This window comes from Grus americana, chromosome 4 (genome assembly GCF_028858705.1).
Source record: "Grus americana isolate bGruAme1 chromosome 4, bGruAme1.mat, whole genome shotgun sequence".
In the NCBI taxonomy this organism is placed as follows: Eukaryota; Metazoa; Chordata; class Aves; order Gruiformes; family Gruidae; genus Grus; species Grus americana.
The window spans coordinates 36,007,482-36,033,862 of record NC_072855.1 but is presented as its reverse complement, the minus strand read 5'-3'; the positions used below and the strand labels follow the sequence as shown (position 1 = coordinate 36,033,862).

Below are 26,381 nucleotides of genomic sequence, written 5' to 3'. Positions count from 1 at the left end.
ATGCATGAATTAATGTATTATATATACTTATAATACACGCATTCTCAAATGTGGGCATGTGAGTATATCAAACTACAGAGATAGACCAGCAGAAACCAAATCATCACAGGAGACAGTAAGCTCTTAAGTGATGAAGGATGCTCAAAGGCATCATGTGGACGGGGTACAGATGTGGAAAAGGGATATTGCCTTTGGCCTCTGCCACTAGTTCCCTCTTTGTGCTCTTGAATGAACAATTAATGTCACCCCACCTGTGCTTCTTACACCTAACCGGTCAATCCCTATCAAGGGAATTGATAGTGCTTAGTTATCTGCTTCATAAGGATGCTGTGAGATTAATCAGCCAATGCCTGCGGCTCTGAAGCTGCACAGTGCTGTACAAGTGGTTTATTAATATTAATCATGCCATCTGGAATATAAATCACACAAATGTGGTTAAAACCCAAATTATTCAGAAAAATATTTTAAATGCCTAAAGAAGATGTTCATATGCTATAGAGAAGGTGGTTATTTGAGTCCCCAGAGCTTATATCACTCTTGCTTAGATAAAAATAATTGTCAGGAATAAATAGCATAGAATGCAACAAGAATGAAAGGTTCTTCACTAGCCGTTTAGCAAAGTCCCCCGTGCATGTGTCATGTGTATACGTGCACGAGAAATTTGCATCAATATGCAGTCACCGTAAGGAGGGCACCGGGCTGTGATGGCTAGATTCACCCCAACCCTCCCACCATGACCAGGAGCAGAGAGTGGTCCTGGTGTTTCACCAGTACTCCTGGAGCTTCAAAATGGGACAACTCATACACGTGATACCACTACGTTATGATAAAATCTAATTCCTAAACATGGCTCTTCAAAGTGAATTAAGAATAAAGGAATCTGATTATTTGGAAACAGAAAATCAAACTTTATTTCGCTTAAAAAAGCAGCACTTCAGTAAGAAGTCTTAAAAAGAAATGAAGTAAGAAACCAAAACCATGGTGTGAGGCATTGTATTTTATTCTCTTTAGGGATATTAGGCCGTTTAAAGAGAGAAGCACATGCTTAAGAGCTTTGTCGGATGAAACCCCATGTCTATGTGAAGTCACAAGTTATACCTGCCCCTGTTCGCAGGGATCTCTGAGTTAACGCTGAGGAGAGCGTATATAAACGCTGTGATCCCCTGCGGGAACTTTGAGTGATAGGCTTGTGCATGCCGCTAAGACAGCTTTCAGTTCTGGCACTCATTTGAAATATTCATAATATCATACCTATACAATTCCTGGAGAGCCTGTTTGGGCGCAAAAATTAGCAAACACTCTCTTCAAAAAAATTGCACAAGCTACAATATAGTGGAACTGGCTAAAATATAATATAGAAGATAAAATTATTCTCCTGGAGCATGGACTGCCAATTTTGTACAGCCACTCATCTATATTCTGAGGACAGCAATAATGACTTCTCAAGCACTGGTTTCTGGTTAAACTATAATGTACCAGACTATTAGTTACAGATGCTGCATTTTCATTCTTTTCAAGTGGTTTTCATTTTTTTTTTCCTGTATTGTTTCAATTTGTCACTCAAAATCCTGCAGTTCTAGCCTTGGGCTTTTATGGTTGATTCAATCCAACATGCTTATTCATCAAAATTCTTCAAAGGAGAATATTGTAAGAAATTTTTTTTTTTTTGTACTTCTGGTCTAATGGGAGTTTACTGCAATATGAATGCCTGACCTCCTCCAGATCATTTGAAAATCCCAGCCAGAGTGTCAATAAATTGACTAATATATATATAAAATCCTAAAAATGGATTTTGAGCTAAAATATTTTAGTTATTTATCAGAAGTACGTAGTGGTGGGGTTTGAAAGCACACATCTGTGTCAAGTAACTGTGAAAGAGCATGCTTTTTAATTTGCCTGGTGTGACTTTCCTTCAGAAACCAGCATCACAACAGTGTCACAGGATCCAGGTCTGACTCCTAGTAAGAGCCTGAGGCTGATTTTTACACACATCTCTGAGAGTAGAATTTGGATGTTACGAGCAAAGAAAAGACACAATTGTCATAAAAAACACGGAAACACAAAACCAAATAAATACAAATAATCTGTACTTACTTCCGCATGCTTCTCTGGAGCTGGCCAGAGGCTCACAACTGGACCTCGGTCCTTCATTTGTATGGTATCACTCATATTGATATAGTTTTTCAGCTCGATCACTTTGTCTGCCCAAGAGATGTCTGTCATCCCGTGATCGGAGAAGAGGAGGACGTTGATGTCATGCTGAAGGCCCTTGCTCTGTGAAGCGAGTGCACGACAGCTGTTACAGCCGGGTAAGTGTTACGCACCATCTGTGCCCACTGGCAAATTTAAAAACCCATTAGACCCCCACTGATCTAGCGGAGGTTGGCCAGAAGGAGCATGGCCACGAATGCCCTGCGGTGTGCTTTGCCACCGCCTGTAATGGTGGATGTCCACTTGCTGCCCTGGAAGAGTCTAAGAGGTTAGCACCAAAGAGAGATTTGCCAAAATAAATCCGCCCCCCCCCCACTAAATAACCAGAGGCTACATTCCAGGCCCACAAACCAGTTGTCCCAGTTGGTCTTAGACAGGATTTTATCCCACTGTTCACCATCTGTAGGCCAAAATGGCTGGGGAAGAGCCACTTTAACATGGTACCACCTGTGGTAGGGGTGTTACCCTCTTCTCCTCCCAAACACAATCACTTAGCATTAGAGCTTTTATAATTTAGTGAAATTAGAAATACATTTTCCTCTTCTCACCGAAACACCTGAAAATCTCTAACATGCATTTATCATTGTCAGAAATATTCACAAAATTGACATTTACCCAGAAACTTGGTATCCTTCTTTTGTCACTGCAAAATCATCTAGATGATAAAATTTTTTAAAGCGAAGTTTAAAGTACAGAGGTCTGCGTGGTGTCATAAAAAAACATTATAAAAGTTAATTGTCTGATTCCACAAACTTTAGGAAGTAAGCGCTTTTGATTCATTTGCCTACTATGAAGCCCAGCTGGCAACAGTATTTATAAACAGAGCAACACATATATTGCTTTATGGCTTCCTGAGGCTATCAGTATAATAATCCACTAGGGCAACTGTAATGCCATCGACAAAAATAAAAATCAAAGGAACGGTGCCTTGACTTCCACATGATCTTGGTAGCCTCCCTTTCACAGGAAATAAAAGTTTACAGCCAACACATCCAATTAACAGGCATTAAATAGGCTCTCGGCAGTGCCTATTTAATGTTTTAAAAGCCTTTTCCGAACGCACCCGGGAGCTGGGTTTTTGGATACCGCTCACCTTGATGAGCGCGATCATGTTGGTCAAGGCTTTGTCCACCTCCTTCAAAGCGTTCTTCCGCTGCTGGGATGAAGGGCCGTAGTGGTGGCCTTCCACGTCAATGCGCTCGTAGTACACCGCGGCCATTTCGGCACTGCCGTTGCTGGAGGTGGAAGGAGGGGAAGGACTGAGAGGCTGATGCACATGGGGACCACCCGGGCACCTTCCCCTCCTGGCTGCTGGCATTACTGCCCTCACCAGCACGCAGAGCCACAAAACCCCAGAGGAACACTTTTCTGCTTCCAGCCTGAGCTTTCCTACCCGCTGTCACGCGGCTGGGCTTGTTATTCCTGCCCAGAGTCGCCTGGGTTTGCTCGAGACTCCCATCAGAGGCGCCACGTAGAGACTGCCATGTGCAAACACAGGCTGGCCTGGCAGCCCTCTACTACTCTTCGAATTAGCAAGGAGGCTCTTCCTTTAATGAGAAAGACAGACCCAGAAGAAATACTGATTTCTGTGCTGAATGCCCTTATTAAAAGTATTGTGGGAATTACCAGTTAAATGTGCTTTAATTAAAGTTTGGCATTTCTGGCTTTCAACCTGTGTGAGGTCTTCCAAACCACCGAGGTCAACTCAGGACTTGCTCTTCCATGACCTTGCAAAATCCCGAACGGGATGAATTGCAGTGAGATTTTAGATGGGGTTTTTATTCAGGAATATGACCAAAGGAAAACTAAGGTAATCTCAGAGTTGCACAAGTCTAGGTGATCACACGTTTCTGCACTGAATGCCCTCAGCCTAATTAGTGGGGATTGTGCATACATCAGTGCTTAATTAGGTTTTCATGACCACTTTACAGTTCACTGTAAAGCTCGCTGAAAGCAATGGTGTGGATAAAATTGCAAATCTATGCTCACAAAGTTCAAATCCAGTCTTTTTCTACTGTACTTAATATATGACAGGGTGTGCCATCCATAATACGTGCCCTCATCCAGATCAAGATCCCACAGAAAGGCTTTGTGTGATGTCCTGACAAGTCTAGCTTCTTGGATTAAAGACACCTGAGAAGTCTGGTGTAACAAGTGAGACAGAAGAGAAAAAATCAGAGGTGAGGGACTGAAAGAATGAATGAATGAAGGTCTGTCATTTGCATTTATAAATTTGCTGAAGGCCTCACAGGAGCAGTCCTGTAGGAAGCAGAAGGTCTCTGCCGTGGTGGGAATTTCTCCACCACTGGCCCTGGAGAACAGTGTTCTTTTTCACTCTTCATGATTTTAAAATCATTCAAATGAAGCAGCCCTTCCCTCCCCCCCATTTCAATTTAAGTGTTACTTTCTATCTGTATTACACATAAATTAATCTCTAAAATTTAACCCTGTAATTTCGATAGTGCATACACACTCGTTGAACTTACTGACGCAGTTTTTCTTCTGCTGTAGTGCCTGTATTAATTAGCTTCTTAGACAGCTCTCTATCTTCTCACCTGTAACTAAATGATCATTTTGATCATGACAGAAGCTAAGAAAGAGATTTATTGCGTAAAACAAGTGCTCTTATTTAAGCTGTGGTGAGATTTCTCAGTGAGGGCTCAGTGCTGTAAGGATGAACGTTCAACTTTGCGCATGCCTTCAATGGGACAAGCTCCAGTTATGTGGCATGCTTAGGAGTTTGCAGGATTGGGTACAGCATATACAGAGCTCGTAAGATTGAGTTTGACTTTGTTTCCATTTTTTGCCTGTTTTCCTAGGAAAACCAGGCATCTCTGATCATGCATGGGAGAAGTAATCTGTCTTTCTAACTGTGTGTTCTCCCATCACCCGTAACTTTCAAAAGAAATGGCTAAGGAAAGCTTGCTGAAGGAAAGCTTGCTGAAGAAAGTTGGACGGCATTGATGGCAAAACCAAAAAGGGATTTATATTTTATAAACACACTTTGCAAGCACTGGGCAAACTTCATGACACCTGTTCAGGAAAGTAGGCAGATTACACCAGCCCTTACATTGTAGTTGTGAAAAAGACATAAGGGAGGTTTTAGTTTTACCTGCCAAAAACAGGTACTTGACTTAGTTTTGAATACTTTTGGTCTAAATAATGGTCTCAAAGCACCTGCTTGAAAAGAATGGAGAATGTTCCTGAAGGATGGTTCCCTTTGGTTGCAAGAGGAGATCAGCGGCTCCCTGATGAGTTAGGTATTCCTACCCTTGCAGAGGGCAGTGATAAAACTCCCTTCAGCCCTGGTGAAATTAAGATGAGACAAGAAGTTTAACCCCTGGGCCACCATGCTGCAATAAATGGCTTTCTCCCTCTCTTCTGAAGTCCCTGGAAGGTTTGCTAATGGCGGGAGTTCATTAAGCACCGATTCCTGCCATTAGGGTGGCTGAGCAAGGCACTGCTCCAGGCGACAGACTGCCCTTGCCACAGGCTGTTTTCCCACATAAAGCTGGTGCCAGCCTCAGCCTAATGGGCTTTGTCAATTAGTTGGGGTGTGGAAAGGAAACACCTGGATTTGCCAGCATTTGAGCAGCGTCAAAAGCCAGAAGCTCTTGCAAAAGGTGCAGATAGCAATAAAACGCGCTCGAGACTCTTCAACCCAGACATGCTAAATCCTGCTAAATGAATACACCTACAATACAGGCATTTCAGAGGTTTTACTTCTTACCGGCTGGCCTAGCAGCACTGAAAATATTTTGCTGAATTTTAAAGGACTAAACAAAGAGGACAAATGAAGGGAAAAATAACTGAGAGAAAGGATAAGGAAAACTTACCTGTTCTTTTCTCTGTTCATTCTCTACCCTCCTTTCTTACTGTAAGTCCCTGCACTATTTACACCCACAACTGATGATTAGTTTTATCGGCAATCATTCGTTTTTCCTCTTTCCTGCCTTGCTGCAGACAGGTCACTTAGTTTAAAGGAAAGGAACCCGGGCAGAAATTCAAGAGGGGATGGTGTGTAAAGGGACACCAGAGCCAGGACCTCTCGCAGTTCCAGCACGATCTGTAGGATTTGGGCTGCTCAGCAGGCTGTAGCTGGTGTTTACGGCAGACACCATGGTGGCAAGGATTTGCTCTTTTCTTGAAATCACCAGCTTTCACGTCTCGTGAGCTGGCCCACCAACACTTTTGTGTCCCTGCCCTTTTCTTCTTTTTCACGGAAGGCAGCAGCGAGCAGCCTGGTGACTCAGGGTGAATTAGCTATTGGCATCTTTTCAGTGGGCGCCAGCTACCCAAAAGGGCAGCTCAAAGGGCTGGAGCTTTTAACAGTTCATGCCTTGTTTTTAATCACATTCACAATTACAAAGCTGCGACCCATCCCGAGCAGCCTTGTGCACCTTACATCCTAGAAACCGGATGGCGAGCTTCAAGCTTATCCAGACCCATTCCCAAATAATGCTTTCCATGGTAATTCTGCGTTTCCACCAGAAGTCTGAGCTGGTGTCTATATTCAGTTTTCCATTCTCTTCTTTATTCACTGAATAAAAGTGTTGCAGAAGCTACAGAAAGCCTATGGCACATATGAACTCCTCATGCAGATAACTTTCTTAAAATATAAGCTAAATCATTTCTGGATTAAATGTCTCACATGTTTGGAGACAGCTTCTCTCTCTCTAAGCCCTGTGCTGTAAACGACACTGTGATTTGGGAGCATCTGTGCAGCAGGACCCAGTGTGCAAGTGGGAGCAGCATCTCCAGCAGCTCTCTCATCATTTTGGAGCCTTCATTTCAAGGACAAGCAACACTCAGCATTTGAATATGAAACTCTTCAGATTCAAATTGCTGTGGCAGTTTGCAAGTAGCAAATTAGAAGTGCATCCTAGGACTGGATAATTATGGAACCAACAAGGTTTTAAAAGAGGAAGCTCAGTTATAGCTACAGTAAGACATGCACATGGCGGTGCAATCTTCCCTGATTTTACAAGATATATGGAATTGTCCCTTGGTAACATTTGGATGAGACATGGTGGAACTAGAAAGCTGGGGGGTGAAGCACACAGTTTTCCTAGGAGCTGGTTGAGAAATGTATTCCCATCATTCCCATCAGCTGGACTAGATCATCATTGTAGATCCCTTCCAGCTGAACTCTTCTATTCTGTTCTAGTCTATACCCCTATTTGCACAAAATGAATGCCCGCTCCAAAATCATTGTGCCTGAGATGTTCTAAAATGCATAAGGAGCCAGAACATTGGTCTCGTAAATAAGTGACCAGAGCTGAATTTCAGAATTTCCAAATTCCTTGGAGTTCTCCCTAAATCCAAGCATTTCAAAGTCTGCTCTTGCAGGTCAGTGAACGGATACACACAGACTGATCTTGAAGCTGTTTGAAAGAGCAAATTAAAAATAGGAAGTCTGGACGTCTCCTCTGTGTTGTAACCTACACATGAAAAGACGAGCACATTTTCCCCTCTGATCTTAATGTAAGGGCTTATTTCTGTAATGGTGATGTTTCTATGACAGTACTATAAAGCAGTCTCGGCCCCCGTCTTCCCACCTGGTAGCCAATCCTGAAAATCTCCATACAGCAAGGCTGGTGATAAAGCCAAATACTCATCCTTGAGAGAGGAAACCCCACACCGCAGAATTCTAGTGACGTACCGCAAAGACTCGAGAGCATCGCTGATGGCATCCACAAAGTTTTTGTCTGTTGGGACGCTGAAGTACTCACGGCAATAACTTGGTCTGACTCCAAGGATTTCGACCTCGCAACCTACGAGCGAAAAATGTGGTAACCTTTGCTGTTTCACCTTGATCACAGACCCCACACTGTGGGGTCCAACTTCAGGTTTGTAAATTCCCTGTGACATTACTTACCTTACACCTTCCTTGCAGGAAACCTTGTGGTTGGGAAGGGAAAAGGGGGGAGAGAGGTTGGTTTGATGAGTGCTTGTAGCAAACCGTACGTTGGATCCTTTTATTTCCCTCTCTAAAAGGCAGGTCTCCGAGCGACCTTCCCACGATAAAACTCTTCGATTCCCTCATGGCAGACCGTTTCCACCTAAATCGCTAGCTTGCTTTCATTTTAACTACTGCGGCCACATAGCCTCATTTCCAGGCTTCCAACGTAATAGATTTAGATATTGTTCCCTGAAAGTTCAGCAAATACTTTCCGGTTAGACGTGCTGTATCTTACATCGTAATATCCTCTATAAACTGTATTTTATTATGTGATACTGGCACTCCACTGTTAAATCTGTTTCCCAGGAGGTCTTATTAAAACAGTATAAACCAATTAACTCTCTTGGTAACTTGCAGCCTTCCTTGCAAAATACAGTCTGTTTTGTGGCCCAGACATTTATGGCAACAAATCCTACAGGAGAACATGGCCCTGAACACACAAAAACATGTTTTTGTGCGAGTTTTTTGCCCTTTCACTCTCCAGTTACTGTGCTGCTGAATAACATTAATATTTAAAAGAACTGTGCTTTCAGAAACATCGGATTCATGCAAATTATCTTTTGAGAGCCCCAGAGTCCTCCCATCACAGTTATGTGTTTTCTGGTGCATTCCTAGGGCACAAGAGAAAGAAAAGAAAAAAGGGAAAAAAAAAAAAAAGAGATCTTTTGCAAAATGGCCTCTGTCTACAGCAATACAGTCAGGTCAGAAAGGCAACTCTAAGCCATAGCCTGAATTTGCCTACATTTGGGTCACTCTGCTTCTCCTTTGGGATGAAAGGAATAGGCATTAAAGACTGTCATAAGTTGACTTGTTGCTTGGAGGGGAAGAAGGTTGTGCAGGAGGTGTAAGTACAGGGAGGGCACTAGAGCAAGCAGAGCTGCTTTCAGAGATGATTTACAGTGGTTTGCTTACTGGGACACTTGGTAAAGAGAATTTGTCAGTGTCTGGCATCTCAGCCCGCGTGAGCTCACATCGCTGAGGTACAATACTGGGGCACGGGGAAAAGCACACCGCTTGCAGGTTAAGCTGGCTAAGAGACTTCTGATCGTGACTTCTCAGGAGTACCATGAAAGGTTAGAAAAACTTAAATATTTAAGCTTAGGAAATTTTTAAAAATCTTCACCGATTTGCAGAAAGCCAGATAAGCTGGATGGAGGTTACCCTTTCCAAAAGTTAGAGAGCCCTAGCACACATGACAGATTCAGTCTCTTCACCCAATGGCCCATGGTAGTGGCTCCCAGGTCTCCACATTCTTTGTGTGTTTCAAGGGACACCTTCTATCATGATTAATTGTTTGTAAGAATCAATTATTTGCAATAATAAACAGAACATATATTTAACTAAATTGCTTTTATGTGAAAACATATTTAAATAATTTCAAACCTCTATCTAATATTTGGGGGTTTTTTTAATTGTTTGAGTGTGTGATGGTGCTCACTTCTTATTCTTCCCCTGTTGCCCCAAAGTGATATGACTTAATCCTCCCCTCTCTGTGTGGAGCTACTGCAGTGTTTCTCTGCCCACCACCAAAGTAATCTGAAGCATCGATGAACAGACTGGAGATTACTTGACAAGAACTGACTCCATACCATCCCACAGTAAAACTTCTATACATCCGTATCCAGCACCTTCTGGAAATTATGTTGTGTCCCAGCTGCTACCTAACCAAATCATCAAAAAAAAGGTATTCCATGAATGACCTGAAGTCGTCTCCAGGAAGCAGGAGCCCTTGCCCCTGCCCTGAGGGCCTGCAGATACAGAACACCTTTCATAAAATGTTCTGGGTGCTACTAGCAGCAAAACATGGGTTTTCAGCTGCCCCAGATGCTAGAAGTAATGCAGTAATCCTCTCTGGGCTTTGCTAGTATTTCAGGACTGAACTGGAACGTCAGAGTAAATGTCTCCTCTGACACTTGGGTCTGGGAAAAGATTGGCTCCAAAGCCAGGCAAGAAGTTAAGGATGCGTTTGGAAATGCGTTGGAAATGCCTAGCGTTTGAGTTCAGGTGGATGACTGCTCAGAGCCAATGACTAATATGATGATTTAGCCTCTTCTTACCTCTTCAGATACTGACATCAGATTATGATTTTCTCAGATATCGTTCCTTAGAATTACTCATGAGATAATTTTAACTGGAAGCATTAGCCTCTTGGGGATCTGGGATATTTTAGTTGCTGAGATATCTTTGCTATTTCTAGATTGTCAAGTGATGAGCATGACATAAAGGACTACAGAGGCAGCAACAATTAGAAATCATTTTGGCCACTAAATACTGGTCTTCAAGTGTGCAGTTCATTGGCAGTAACATTGAAAATTCAGGCTGCTTAGATACCAAGAGCTTCCTTTTTTTTTTTTTTCCCCCCTCCATGATGAACAGAACTTAAAATTGGATTTTTGATGTTAAGGCTTGTTACAATTCCAAAATACTAGTCACAAAGACCTTTTAATAATTAAATTTCATTTTGGTAGAGGCCAGGACAGCTGGTAAATTTTCTCATTTAAATATTACGGGAAAAGAAATTTAGAAGTATTTGGAGCCAGACAAAGGGAATGTTTAGTTTTTCTTGGTTAAACTACAAACAGATAAGCCATATTTGCTATGATGTAATGTTAGATACCTCTCTGCACAGTTCTGTATGACGCTAAACCTTTATTTAAAAACCCAAACTTCTGGAGCAAGAATAAGGACTTCTTTCACAGTGATATATAAGCTCCTCTTTATCTATCTGACATGGAGACTTGAACCCCTGCCAGCTTTAAATTGCATTTCTAAACATTGATTTAACAGTTAGACACTTTGTGTCATAACAGAAGGTTTTGAAAACTTTCCAGACTAGCTCCATGGTCTGGTAAATGTTGTGTTTAAAAGGCGAAAGGTTGGGTTTAGAGGCTTTTTTTTTTTCCTTTTCTGTCATTTCAGTGTTGAGAAAAGATGTCACTGCACTTCAGCTGAAGCAATTTCATAAGCTGCTGAAAAATGAAGTAGCTTGAGAGTCTGGGGTGACATCACCCACTGGGCTGAGCGTGAGGAGCACTATAAAACTTTGACTTTGGTGGTACCGCCGGGATGCTCTCGCACTCCTCTGGGGCTTCTCCATCCGCTGGAGCAGCAGTGCTTCAGACAGGCAACCTGGGCGTGAGGCTGCACCTTTCACCCCACGTTGTGTTTTACGTGGTAAACTGTCAGAGGATGCATGGCTTTTTCCCCATGAATGCCTTGAAGAGAAGAAACTGCCTAACAAACACCGTGAAGAAAGAAGAAAAATGACCCTACATGCCAAGTGCTTACATTTTGGCGCAAGCGGCGGTTAGGACTCCCGGCACGGTGGTGTTTTGGCTCCTCCACTTCCAGAGACAGGAGAGCCCAGGTGAATTGTGCCCACAAGTTGCCTTTGCTGTGTCTATGTTAGGCTCACAGATAAAGCTGTGATGGACATTCCTCCTGCTCTGTGTCCCTGTTTGCTGGGGGTCTGGATTTTCATCCTTTAAGCACTGATTATGCATGAGAGAGGAATATCAGGAAGAATATGAAGTGGTAGATTTTAGGTTCAGACTTTACAAAGCTTGGAACTGACTCTGAGGAGGAAATGGCAGTGGTGTAAGTTAACCCTGGGAATCAGCTCGCTGGCATTAGCAACGTGTTTCTGCTACGTTTGATCCCTCTTGTTTGTCTTCGCTGCTGGCTAGAGAGAAAATAGCATCCTCCAGAACAAAGTGTGATTAATTTGGCTGCACATTGCAGTTCCTATTAACAGTTTCCCAAAGTTTTCCTGTTTGGATTTTTATCAGATTTGCAAGATTCATTACTAAGCAGCAGTATATTCTCAGACTGGAAAGTTTCACTAATAGCAGTTCATAGTGCAAGTGTCTGTGGGACCTTCACCCACCTTGGTTATTAAACCCTTATTTTTTCTTTCATTTTGTTTGGCATCACTCCCCAGTCAAATGCCTTTTAAAGAATTAAAGCTTTAAAATAGTAAATCTAGAAGTAAGGATTACATCCTTATTGTGGAACTAGAAAACAGTTCCAAAAAAATCATATGGGGAAAAATTAATAAATAAATACTATTGCATCTGGAGTGACTTCTATTTACTCCATTTACACCTGGAGGCGTACTGCAGCCTGACTGCCCTGTGTTTTAGTTCAACAGTTCCACGTTGGACCCTGCTTCCTGCCCTGTGCCTGACCCTGTATGGCACACGTGTCCTTTGCGGCCACGAACACGCTTAAAAATAACCGTGTGCTCGAGCGTTTGCTGAACTGAGGTACTGATGACTTAGCCAAAGGTTGTCTGTCACAGATGAATAATTAATGACAGAGAGATGTATGCATCACAATCCACACCTAAAATAGCAGATCCACACAAAAATTCCCACTGGCATCAGTAGGGCACAAATTCTCCCTGTGTGTCATAGGAGAGTCAATGCATGCACTTGGCAGCATAAGCACTGGGAAAAGGGAGGCTCTGCTGTTCCTACCAATTTTCCACTGGAAATAGTAGGTGGATAAGTGTGAAGGGTATACATATGTATACAGAAATACATAAGTATACACCTCGAACGTCTTCTCCCTGGGAGACCCTGTTCAAAGGGCACCATGAAGGAGCCAGGTAAAATCCAAAGGCATTTAATGGAACGTGATATCATTCGTTTGGATTTCAGTAGCTCTCTGTAGACTGTTACATCTATTCAGTGCATAATTATATCTATTCAGTGCAGTTACATTAATAGTTAAAAATGAATAGTCTATAGAAACAGGTCTTTTTGTAAATCTATAGAAGAATTTCTACATTCTTGTATAATTTCTATATCCTACGGTTTGCATTGCTGTTAGGTCACTTGGGTGATCTCCAGTGCGAAGCAGCTTTTTTTTGAGAGCTGATCCAAACCATTCTATCTAGTCTGCAATTCTGGTCCCTCGGACTGCCTTTGTGTCCGTAAGGCAATATCGTCACCCTCAGATCTTTTCACCCTTCAGTGCTGTAGAAATGCTCTGGATGGCTTTTCAATGTTTTTCATTTTAGTTTGCTCTTTCTTCTCCTTCCTCAGAAGTGTGGCCTTTTTTTTTTCTGGGACACCATTAGCCACATTGCATGGAAAGAGCATGACCAAGCACACGTGTGTTGAGATGGAAGATGAGCTGGCCGGGAGCCGATGGCATGAGTCAGCGGCCGCTGCCCTACCCACTGGCACTGGCTGTATTCAGTACAGCTCTTCTAACATGCGGTCCTCTAGCCTGCCATTACACATTCGACGGTATTTGGATACTGCTTAGGTAGTAAAGTTAAAAGGTCAAAAAGTTGGGAAGCTGGGTACCTTGCAAGGATCTGGCTGCACAGCTGGAACACCTATTTCCATGTGAGTCCCTAAATGGACAACGTAAGGGTATATTCCTAGTTGTTAAAAAAGACTCGTTATCATACATCCTTCGTGATTTCAGTGCCCAAAAAAACAGGAATGGAAAAGCCAAGTCCTTCCAAATGAATGGCTCAGACTCAGAGCAACTAGGACCTTAGCTGAGTTAATGATGGAGGACAAAAGTGCTCACTCCAGCTCACCAAAGGATGCTTTGCTTTCAGCTGGATTTTGCTGTCCCCACAGCAAAAGTAGATCATCTTCAGCTACTAATTTCCAGGTTAAAATCAAACAAGCATTGGAGGAGGGTGGTTACTGTTTAACTTTGATCAGTGACATGGTCTACAGCATTGCTCTGTGAACCATTTAGCACAGCAGGAGCTACAGGTGGGCAGGAGCAGGAGCAGTTGGAGGAGGAGGAGATGCTCTGCAAGCCAGCAACCCCTGAAGGTAATGTTTGGTGGAACACTACCTCCAGTGACACTTCAGCCTTTTCCTTTCTAAGCATATGCAAATTGTCATGGCCTGAGAAAAGGTAATTCATTTCTATGAGTGCTTAGTAAAGCACTCATAATTCTTGTCTGTATTTCAGAACTGTGTTAAAGAGCCATCCTACAGCGTATGGAGCGCTTAGATGTAAAGATGCACCATTAAGATGGTAGCAATTTTTGACATACTAACCTGGCCAGTAGTACATGGAAACATTCTTTTTTTCTTTCATCATTGTGACCCACAAAGGCTCCGATCCATTCCACCAGAGAGGCAGTAGGCTTTCTTTATTCACACCAATATCAAAAGATACATTTGCCTTTTGGTCCCACATGTAGTTTCCAATCATCTGATGGACCTCACAGTGGCGACCTTCAGAGGTGGAGGGAAAAAAAAACCAACAGTACAATCAGATCGGTGATCTTCAGCAGAAAGATGCCACCAGCACCACCACTGCTATCACTGGATCATCCAGGAAATCAGCTGAAAAGCCCTGATTTGAACTCAGGGACCTCTTACCTTGCAACCTCTCATACAATCTTCTTGCCTCTGTTACCTTTTATTGAGATCCTCCAGGTAGCTCTCAATATCCCCCAGTTCAGCCACCTAAAAGTTAGCTGCTGAAGTTTGTCAGCCACCCGTGTTCCCTTCACAGTCAATGGAGAAGCAGCAGCACCTCTAGAAAGCAATTCATGCCATCCTGAGGTAGGCATCTAAGGTATCTGGGAGGAGTCATCCTCTGGGGGGCACATATTGCCTTCTACCAATTGTAGAGAAAGATCACATCATTAGCTGAGCTTCAGACTGCCAACTTTTAGACAGCTGCGAGCAGAAGAAACAAATCCTGCACCCCGTGGCCTGCTCAACATGCCGTACCCAGTCCATGCACACAAACCACGGCAGCGACAGCCCGCGCGGGTGCCACATGTTTGGCGGACGTCTGGCTCTTTCTACGCGCGCACATCTGCCAAGTCTGAGGCTATTTTAAGGTACCCACCAGAGCACAGACCCAGAGGGCTGCGGGAAGTAGTCTGTGAATGGGCAGGGATAAGAGCACGATCTGGAAACAGAATAACGTTTGGGAAACTTGCATTTCCCCTCTCCTTTATCCATAGGGCACACGGGTTTTCCGCAAACAAGCAAAAACTAGGCTAAAACCTTTACACATTACTTTCATTTTCTGTTATTGTTAGCTTTTTTTAAAAAAAAAAAAATTAACACACTTTGTTCTGGGTTGTGGGGACAGCAATCATTTCATCAGACATTTTCAGCCCTCTTACTGCATCTTGGTAGTCCTTGGGCAACTTTATAGTACAAGATACTAGTATATAATAACCAAGAGACGTCTTCTACTTCTTGTCATTGTCAGAAGAGGAGATACTGTGTTTAAGAGATAATTTGCAGGTGAATTAATAAAAATGGGAAAAGAAATGTTGAAGATTAAGTTGTACTGGGAGTCACGATGTCCATATCTAAAAAAGCAACGACTAATGCATGTGTGAGACACTGTCATCATTAGCTGGTGAGTCATGATATTGCAAGGATCCAGATAACAGGCTTTGATTATTGTGAGATCGAGCGTGGTGATCAGAACTGAAATAACCTGGCATGTTTGTTTTGAAAAGGCATCATTTTGGGCAGAGAACTCTGTACACTTTGTGTACATGTGACCTTGAAATGGATTTTGAACTCTCCTTCCCTACTATGAAGTATTTCAATTATGCAAAACATTTCCTCCTCCCCAGAGGAGAAAAGGAGTCCCAATTTGTGGCAGTCACTATTTACCATATCAAACCAAACAGGTTTAATATAGGAGAACTGCTGGATTGGATGGGCAGTCATCTGTCCTCTTTAGGCTGCCAAGTGGTTTCTTCACTAAGTCTAAAAGGAGCTAGAAGAAAGCCTCTATAGTGCACCAAAACCACAGCCTTCCTACTTAGAGGGCAACCCTGTCTCTTCAGCTTCTTGAAGTCCACGTACTCCTCAGCGTATATCAGCCTGCTAAACTGCGGGCAGGCAACCGGTGCCAGCCTGGGGAACCTGCAGGTTGGTGCTGAAGCTGTTAGGTCACTTCTCAGATTTCTTTTGGGTCACCTGTACAGCCTCAGTTCTTTACATTCCCTGTTGTAAGAAAGATATTTTTCTCCAGCCTGAGAAAATGACCTTTGGTGATCTCCTCTTTAATGATTATCAAAACAGCAACATGGTGTCAGACAGTCACCATAACACACTGAACTTACTATTGCTTTCATTACTGCAACTTTCCTCTGTAATCAAATATTGTCTTAAGAGCTATAAAAGTAGAAACAGGGCAAAAAGCAATTTCAGCATGCAGATGTCATTACTTAAACTCACTGTAGTTGTAGCAGAAAGCACCCCTTCCTCAAGCAAGGAAAACAAAGGAGGTATAGTTCCCAGGAATATGATAACTGCTGTATCCTTCTGGAAGAGAGCCAGCAAAAGCATTTGCAAGTCTGTGTGCTACAGCTTACTTGGACACTACACTTCTTACAGCACTGGTTTTGTCTAAAGCACATTCCCACGTCTCCAGGCACTTTTGTCAGCATTCAAATGAATCTATGCAAAACAAAGATGAAATTAAAAAAAAAAAACCCAACAAAACTTGCAACCACTTGGCCACCCACAACAACAGCACAGTAACGCTGAGCACTGTGCACCCTACACGTGAGATATGGAAACCAGAGCGTGCACTTCTATAGCATTTGCTACAGGAATGACCTCTTCTTTCTTTGGCGGTCTTTCACGGACTGCAGGGACATGGTGTAGGATCGCCAGTAGGCACCGTATATCATACAGGGACCACCTGCGTCTAAATCTACAAGAGAAAATGCTCCTCTGAAACACCCAATAATCTTTTTATTTTTTAAAGACAAGGAGCGTGTGACAGATGCACAATGCTGTATCTGGTACCACAAAATGGAAGTAAATCGTCTCTGCATGGAGCAAATGAGATTTATCAGTGAACCCACAGTGTGTATATTAGCCAACTCACCAAAGGCACCCCAATCTGTACCCACGTGCTATCCACCCGATGACAAACATAAGTACCTGCATTTACCTCAATCTGCTATGTAATATTATATGCATGCCTTGCCATGATGGTGAGGCCATTCCCACCATGATGTCCCCGCTCCCTGGGAAGTAACAAGAGCCAGGAGGGCACGATGCAAACACAGGCTGCCAGGGCGCTATATAGGCTGGGGAACGCCCCTGGTGACCTGCTGGATGACTTGCTCTGGGAAATGCTTTGCTCATGCTGCCTGCCTGGAGGAGGAAGAGAACAGGATTTTAAAGGCCGCAGCACCGTATTTCCACTCTGGAGCAGATGCCGTGGTGTTGTTGTCCCCAGGGACTGAGCCCAGCCTGCTGTGAGCACAGCATCCTGAAGGATCCAGCTCTGCCTGCTTTGATATATGCCCTGCTGCTCTTCCCCTGCTGGGTCTCATCTGCCCTGCTTTAAAAAGAAAGACCACAGGGAAAAAACAAAACCTCTGTGCTAAATCTTAACCGGCCAGGAGAAGACCAGGGCTCGTGAGAAGTCAGAGGGAGCGCTGGTCTGGGCAAAGTGGCCCTGCCATCTGTAGGCCCCCAAGCAAAAACAGTACCTGCAACATGTGCAAAGACAATTTACGTTCCCAGAAGAGCTTGCTGGAAAAGTCTTTCCAATTTTTTATGACCTCAAATACCAGACAGATCCAAAGGAGAAACACCTTAGTCAGGTGAGACTTTGTAATCCAAGTAGGATCACATCAAAAGGCACAGAAAAATCTCAGCTATACACAGCATTATTATTTTTTCCCTGAAGGTGATTGATTTAATAAGAGTGTGAAAGTCTTAATTCAATGCTTTCATAACGAGGCCAGGGCTGGGGTGCACAAAAATTGCTTCCAAAGCATCCAGGTTAGGCTTTGCAGATGCTCGCGTGTGCGGGAAGGCAGGTCCTGCATCCCTGGAGAGCAGGTGCTCCAGGCTGTCAGTTGGTGTCCTGATCTGAGTGGCAGCGGTGGGCTGAGGGACCACACCAGGACCCCTGACCGCCCACGGCTGGGTACGGCTCGAGGGCACCGCAGCTCCAAGCACTACAGAGGACCTGAATAAAACCATGTGCAAAGCTGCTGGCTGCACCATTAGAGAGGGTACGAGCCTCTGGCAGTTTTCTGTTTGTCAGCTGTGACTTCAGCTCCGGGCAAAGAAATACCTTGATACGTGACTGTCCACTTACTGCTGCTAATAGCTGGTAGCAGGTATACTAGTGGTGAGCTGTGAGGTTGTATCTAGTAAGAAGGAAAAAACTCTGTGCTTCAATTTGTAGATATGGTCTTGTGTTAGAGAAAACTTTCTGGTCTCCACTTTGAAAGTGTTTTCATTTTTTTAACTGGTAGAAAGCAAACACAGATTTTTTTACAACATTTTGTATATGTGCGAAAGAGAAAAATCTTGGCACTTGGCATTGCAGCCTTCCTGCAGGCGGTAAGTAAACAAAGCGAGATGAAGAATGTGAAAATGAAAAACTGTCCCGGTTCCCACTCTCTTCTCCAGCCTGTCCTTGCTAGGATGGTACCCCTTCCCTGCCAGTTAATAGTATTACCACAGACTTCTTTGTGTTCTTTTGCTTCTCAACACACAGTTTCACAAATGGAAAGCTACTGCATCCCAGAAAGAGAGTATTGATTAAAATACTGTATGTCACAAACAGAATTTTTTAATCTTTGCTGCTGGCATCTGTGGTGGTTAAAAGAGGAGCAAAAAGAAAAAATCCTATTGCTTTGTCACTCATCATGCTCTTTGTGTCCTTCTGACTTTTTTCTCGGCTTGGACAGTGAAGCTAAGAAAATTTCAGTCCATGTGTACCAATAATAAATTTCCCTGTACTACTCCTACTCCTCAATTTTTTACGCCTCAGACAATATGCACGTATTGTTTATGTAGCTAAAAACTTGCTTAACTGCTAAACAGAAATTGTCAGCATCCTTTCCTGGACCAGGCTGGAGTCTGGATACCATTAACTGGGCAGCAGAAAAGAGGCATCCACTAGAGCCATCATCAGATGGGGCTTCCTCTGGGTACTGAGTGGATGGAGAGCGGAGATGATGTGCTGTAAGCCAGGAGACCTCTCACAGCAAACAATAAATGTACTAGTACGTGCGCATGTCAGCTGGTCCCCAGAGGACTCCAGGGGTGGGAGTCCAAAGGACATTTGCTCTCAAAAAGCATGGAATAAACGGGGCGTGGTGTATGTCAAGATTTGCTGTGCTCAGGGGGAACCAGAAGCAGACATCCCGCAAGCTTCAGGGGACCTCGCAGCCTCCCTGCCAAGTATTTAAGATGAGGTCCTGTTTAACGAGGGACATGGAGGCCCCTCACTGGCTCCTCTCCAAGAAGCTCCCCACCCACCCACCTCTGCGAGCAGAGACTCCCTCGGCTTCCCATGGAGGCCAAGAGAAATACGGCTCTTGGATGCGGGGCTGCACAGCTGACCGGGCGGCTGGCGTGTCCTCACAGAGGACCTGCCAGAAAAGACCTCATTTGTTGTTAGGATCTTGGAAAAGAAATCCTCCCTGTGTTTCCAGCTCAGATGTGATACTGTCCATGCATGTTTATGCTGTCTGGGGATGGAAAATGAGGGGCCCCTGTGTGCCCTGAGCTGGGGGGGAGGGCTCAGGGAGGCTGCAGGGCAGGGGGTCCCCCAGCAGACCCCTAACACCTGCAAGCTGGCAGGCAAGGGAGACCCAAACTCCTCAGCGTGAGCAGTTTTTCTAGAGAGAGATGGCACGAAGGTCTCCAAAGCAATAACTCGTGCTTGCAGTGGCTACAGGGGAGACCTCAGACTTTCCATTCAGCTTGGCATGAGAGCTCCCTGCAGAGCCAGGCTGCAGCAGGGAAAGGTAAAAATTAAAAGCTCCCCACAGGATAAAAACCTGAGGTGGCTTGTGGTCTTTATTCCTTTATTTGCAAAACAAACAGCACATGGTGTGTTTAAGTGAGCCTTTTGGGATACACGTATTTGGACTCCTTCTTCCCTCCCTTGCCAAGCCCCCGTTGAGCCCCACAAAGCTCTCTCAAACACACGTGTCAGCAGCAACGACTCCTTTTACCTAATTCACCGTTTTATGCTACACCTTTCCAGTCAACAACTGCAATATCATAACCGGACCATGGAGAGCTAGGACATCAGGCAGGATTCAGCCTGGCAGCTCAGAAAACAACCCAACCACCCAAGAACCAGTCTTTATGCCACTGTGGAAGCCAAAACTGAGAGACATGGCATGAATGAAGTTGTTAGAGAAGATTGCTTTTCAAAGAGTGGGATCGTAAGCAGGTACGGTACATCCTTGGGCTACCTTGCATGCCACCAGATTTTTGTAACAAACCACCTTCTCCAGTTGCACGTCAGTGAGATCCCCTTGGTCCAGCAGTGGAGCTGTCTTCAAGGAAACAGCATTTGTCTTTCAGCTAATCCAGGATAGTGCTTTGCTCTCCTGTGGAGCTGTGAGCACCCACCGTCCCTAGGGGGAGACCCTGCAAGGTGCTCGGTGGCAGCTGTGACACCCGGTGTCTTTACAGTGGGTGCTATCACCGCTGAGCGAGGGGAGCTGGAGGATGGCACCATGGCCCAGGACAGCATGGTGGGTGCAGCGGGGAGCCAGGGCGGCTGCAGGGGGATGCCCTGGGGCAGAGGGCCATGATGCCATGCCCTGGCTCACAGGGAGACAGAAGCTTTTCCCCAAGCTCTGAATCACTGGGTTACAGTATATGAAGCCAAGCCATTAGCATTCGTCTTGTTTCCATGCTCTGGTTTTCTCTCTCGTAATTGCTGTAGATGTGGAGGGAGGGAAAAGACCTCTAGGCAGGCCCCGGGGCTTTGGGCTGAGGCTTTCTGTGTCACTCAGGGAAGCTCCAGCAAATATTTTCTTGCAGGTTAACAGCAGCAACAGATTTAAGCAGGAGGGGGACCCGCAGAGAGTTCTGCCATCCCCCTGCAGCACTGCATGACCACAGGTGAGTCATCTCCCTCCCAAAAATCTGTCTGGTTTATTTACCTAGGCTGGACCCCATTCATCCCACCGTGTCTGTGCTTCGCTAGCACCTAGTCTCGGCAAAACAGGGTATGCTTCACATTAGCAGGCATTAGTTAGTTGGGTTTAGATCCATGGTTCTTGATCATCAGTTATGGTGGCACCTATTCAGTTATAGCATTGAAAAAGCTCAGTAAACTTGCTGTTTCTCATTAATATTAAATTCAGCTAGGCTGCCCTCTTGAAAACATCAGTAAAGTAAAATATAACAACTAAAAGATCCTGCAGATCATCAGGCGGCTGCGCTGCATGCTATTGCTTGCTAGTTGCCCGTTGCAGAGGGAAGCTACGTTCTGGCAGAGCTGACGGGTGCAGTTTGGCACCTGCACTGAGACGCAGTGGTGCAGATGCTGCTGACCTCCATAACCTCGTCCTGCAGCTCTGGGCAGGAGGAGGAGGTGAGTTCAGATTTGAGGGGACCAACCCGTCCCAATGGCAATGGTGTCTGAGGAGCAGAACCCACTGTCATCCTCCAAAGACACTGAAATGAGGGAGAACATCCCCTGTGACAACTAACCCCTCTCTGGAGTCATGAAGCTTGTGCAGATGCTGGGTGAAGGATGATAGGCAGAAAGGAGAGGCCATGCTCACACGAATGGATAGAGGCAGGGGAGAAATACGTCCCAACTGCAGCGTTTTCATGCACATGCTGTCCTAGACCTGGCAGCTGTGCATGCTCCTGAGGGGATGCAGCGCCACAAGACCTTGTGAATGAGCAGATAAAGATGAGATAGGAGTGTTTATCTGAAAAAATGGTGGGATATAATGAAAAAGTCAGGGGTGGGAGTATGCAGGTGGGGCAAGAAATTTCTTAAGCTGATTTAGCTGAAAAAAACCAATATACTATGAAACTGCACTCATAAATGCTAAGATATGGCAATTTGAGGTTGAAATGTGAGTTTCTTAACAGCTCATGATGCAGCAGTTCAGGACAAGACATGAAGAATAGCTGGTCCTTGTGTCCCTGATTTCACAGAAGAAACTCTGGCAACATTTAAGTCCTGCAGATCCCAGCTGCAAACAGAAGCAAAATCAGTTACAGTCCCCCCCCTCCCCAAGAAGAGATACATGAACAGTGAGATGTGATGTAAGCTTTCCCATGCCCATACAGCAGCGATGGGGAGACGATAACTTGCCTGTCCCTAAGCAGGTCGCGATGCTCATGTCACTCTGCCATGCTGCATTTTTTCCAAAAGCTGTCCCAGCTTTCCAAATCGAATGTACACAGACTGAGCACAGCTAATGCTACATCTGCCACATGCCCCATGCTCCTAACTCTACCATCACCTAAAACACAGAATCATAGAATGGTTTGGGTTGGAAGAGACCTTAAAGATCATCTAGTTCCAAGCCCTCTGCTGTGGGCAGGGACACCCTCCACTAGACCAGGTTGCCCAAAGCCTCATCCAACCTGGTCTTGAACACTTCCAAGGATGGGGCCTCCACAACCTCTCTGGGCAACCCGTTCCAGTGCCTCACCACTCTAACAGTAAAGAATTTCTTTCTAACATCTAATCTAAATCGACCCTCCTTCAGCTTAAACCCATGACCCCTTGTCCTGTCACTACACTCCCTCATAAACAGTCCCTCACCAGCTTTCCTGTAGGCTCCCTTCAGGTACTGGTAAGCCACAATTAGATCTCCCCGGAGCCTTCTCTTCTCCAGGCTGAACAATCCCAACTCTCTCAGCCTGTCCTCACAGGAGAGGTGCTCCAGCCCTCTGATCAGCTTCATGGCCTCCTCTGGACTCTCTCCAACAGCTCCATGTCTCTCCTGTACTGGGGCCCCCAGAGCTGGAAGCAGTACTCCAGGTGGGGTCTCACAAGAGCAGAGTAGAGGGGCAGGATCACCTCCCTCGACCTGCTGGTCACACCTCTTTTGACACAGCCCAGGACACGGCTGGCTTTCTGTGGAGACTGCACCATGGCATTGGGAGTAGGAACAGTGAAACCATGGAATTTACTCTGTTGTCATGCCAGGACACAGCCACGGCGTCCACTCACACCCTGAGGGCCCAAGTGCAGTCTTGGATCTTCCTTTAGGCATGTTCATCACCTAAACTTGGCCCTCAGTTGGTTCCTGACCTATTTAACACTGCTATGACTCACATGTTACACGGGTGACTTGTTATTTGCAATTAAGTGGTATTTGCATTGAGAGCCTCATCATGAAGGCCAGGAGGCTTGCAAGAAGAGTTGAGTTTGGTGTCATTGATTGTCTCATTGCTTCAAGCTGGGGTGTAGGAACTCTAGTACCCTAAAAGTGAAAAGTCTAGTAGTGATGTTTCATCATCTAAAACAAAACTCCTCCTTTGTGAGTACAAAACAGAATGTTTTCAAAACTCCTCCAAAGGCTGAGTATAGAATTCACTCTACGCATATGCACTTAATAGGAGTGATGATTAACTGTGGTAAGGAGAGAAAGCAGTCACTCTCCCTGTTCTCTTTAACAACTTCATCTGAACACTTTTTACTCATGAAGAGTTAAGCCAGTTTGCCTACAAACACCTAAAGAACACACACCTAGAGAACAAAGTCCACAGTGGAGTGACACCTCTATTTTCGGTCGCAACCTCTACTCTGCGTTCATGCATTTGCATCAAGTCATGAAAAAAAAAAAAACCAACCCTGTGGCAGTTTTGTACTCTTTCCTGTTCAGAGATGAGCAAAAGAAAGGCGTTCCTTTCCCAAGAGAGGGAGGAAGGGGTTAAGCGGTTTCAAAACAAGCTGGGCACAAGTGATGTCAGATTTTCATCTTACAATGGCATCTATTTGCTTTCCCAGCAAGCAGTATACGGACTGCTGGGCATTGTATTGTTCCGAGGACAGCAGAAGATACCACATATCTTCAGAGAGGACAGATTTTTTCACTCCTCATTAGCTGGAAGCTCTTGTTTGTTAAATAACTCTGGAGAAAAATCCAATCGTAAACTCCAGAAAAACTTTTCTATTGGTTTGGATTTTTTTTTTAATTAAATTTTGTTTCCAGGCTGTCTTTCTCTGATGTGAAGGGCCCAGCTGTACTCTGTGCACCCTCCTAGTGTCACTGTAATCATGTGTCGCTCTGCTTAGAGTAAAAGGAACTCAGCATCATGAAAATTATGACAGTCCTCCCAATTTTCTGAAAACCTCTCCTGGGCAGTCAGAAAAAGAGAAAGTGTAGGGGAGCAAAAGCAAAAATCCTTAATGTCTTCTTATCTAGCTATTTCAGATTATCTTACAGATATGAGGACTTGGGGCAACATTAAGACAGGGACCTGTGAAAGCAGAAAGTCTGTTAAGTTTAAAAAGAAATTTAACCCTGAACTTGCCAAAGCAGACCTGCTGGCTGAAAATAAGTTCTTCTTTTAGCCACCCACAGTTTACATGCCTTTTAATTAACTGGAAAGTCTGTGAGCAGGCTCTATATTCATTTTCTGTGCATTTCCCACTCGTTTTTATGTTCTGCATGCAACAGCCCCCACCAGTGCCCCCACCTGGGAGCCCTGGGCAGCCGTGCTGCAGCAGTAGCAGCAGGTAGGGACCTGGCAGCACCACACGACAGCAAAGGAGAACTTCAAAGATCAGCTCCAAGCAGTGCTTCCAAGTTCAGAGCAGGTTTCAGACAAGCGATACTGAGCTGCAATGCCACAGTGCTTTTAAACTCCAAGCTAAAAGCACGACTTGTGTTATTTTTACATCATCTTTGAAGGAAAAAGTCATGGGGAGCTGGCAGCTCCGAGGAGCATCGCAGTACAGCAATGCAAGTACTCACCCGTCATCAACGTGTAGTAATTTGGGTAGGAGAGACTAGGGAAGTCTGGGGTCATGTAATCCACCTTCACCCCCATATTCACAATGTCCCGAAAGCCCGGCAGACCCTCCAGCTCGCTGTCGTCGATGTAGTCGAAGCGAAAGCCATCCAGCAGGAACACCAGGAGCTTGTGGTGGCCCGAGGGGGTGGCGAGGAGCTGCGGGAGGGAGGCGAGGGCGGCAGCGAGGATGGTGGCGAGGAGGCTGCGGGTCCCCATGGCGGGCAGCGCTGCCAGGGCCGGGCTAGGCAGGAGCAGGGGATCTGCAGCAGCTTCAGGCTGGACCTGGCAGTGCTGTCCTGCCTCCACCGCCCGCGTTAAAGCTACAGGACTGCCCCAGGCGCGCCGCGGGTGTGGGAGGTCACAGGCTAATTGCAAGCAGATGATTAACTTCCATCCCGCCAGCGAGCAGAGCGAAGAGCTCGGTACTTCTCAGCTGCAGAAAAAAATGCTTTGTAGCGATGGGGAAAACACGGCGCAAAAGTAACCGGAGCCCCTAAGGCCGCTCCACAAAGTTGCCCGAGGGAGGGTGAGCGAGGGGGCGCTGCCTGCGGGCCCCAGGCGCCCGGCCACGCTCCCGCGGCTGCTCGCAAGCAGCAGAGCCCTCTCTCCCGCCAGCCCAGCTCCGCGCCAGGGCTGCGACTCGCAGGGGTCTCACGGAAAGGGGCCGATGTCTTTAAAACAGAGTGCTAGGTCTCCGGCCACGTGAACGTGCACTTTCTTCTTATCTTTCTGGCAGTGGCTTGTGATGGAAACTTGGAGTGAGATTAAGGCAAAGCATTTCCCCAGTTTGGGAGGTGGGGTATGTGAGTGTTTCAACGGTGCAGCTGTACCGAAGCGTTCCGGGCTGAGCGAGCTCACCTCCGCCTGGACCCGGGTTCCCATAAGGGACCCTGTCCTCTCCACTCACTCTGTGCTGCCGTGGGACTAATCCAGCTCCTGATACACTGATAGAAAAGTCTGGTTTTCAGCATTAGACAGACCAAATTATACATTTATTTTTCTGGCTATTTATATTAAGGTATTACAAGATTAAAAGATGGGTGGTGCCAAATTTCATATTAAAAATGAAAAATTGTTCACATCTTAGTCACGAGTCACCACCAGCTTCTTCTGCCACCCACGGGAGCCTAACTATACTTCTAATCCAATGCCAGCACCTGTTGTACACTATAAATACATATTAACTCACTTTACTTGAATTGTGTTTGGTTTTCTCAAATAAAAGAAGTTCATAGTGCTGTATTAACTCTGAAACGCTGCAGGTGAGGAGGAGCTACCTGCCAGATTGAGCTGGGATGGGGAAAGGGTAATTTTTAACTTTCTCCGTGTGAGGAGGAGAATACAGCCCCGAGGAGGGGTGTTTCCAGCCCATGTCTCGCTCATCGTGGGAACAGCCCCTCACAGATGTTTACACCTGGGGAAGGTTGCAATAGTTGGCCGCCACCCCGACATGGACATCTGAACCTCTGTTTGCT

General features: G+C 45.2%; 1 protein-coding gene across 1 annotated transcript in view; it reads right to left on the bottom strand.

Annotated features, from left to right (window-relative positions):
• The window catches only part of ENPP6 (ectonucleotide pyrophosphatase/phosphodiesterase 6), a 34,390-nt gene extending 8,827 nt beyond the window's left edge, over positions 1 to 25,563 (bottom strand). Inside the window, exons 1-5 of the mRNA XM_054825067.1 lie at positions 24,867 to 25,563; positions 14,209 to 14,388; positions 7,874 to 7,985; positions 3,305 to 3,446; positions 2,095 to 2,274 (exon numbers count right to left, since the gene is read on the bottom strand). Coding sequence (XP_054681042.1) covers positions 2,095 to 2,274; positions 3,305 to 3,446; positions 7,874 to 7,985; positions 14,209 to 14,388; positions 24,867 to 25,122 — 870 coding nt within the window. The 5' untranslated portion in view covers positions 25,123 to 25,563. The remainder of the gene's footprint in view (positions 1 to 2,094; positions 2,275 to 3,304; positions 3,447 to 7,873; positions 7,986 to 14,208; positions 14,389 to 24,866) is intronic.
• Between the last annotated feature and the right edge of the window lie 818 nt (positions 25,564 to 26,381).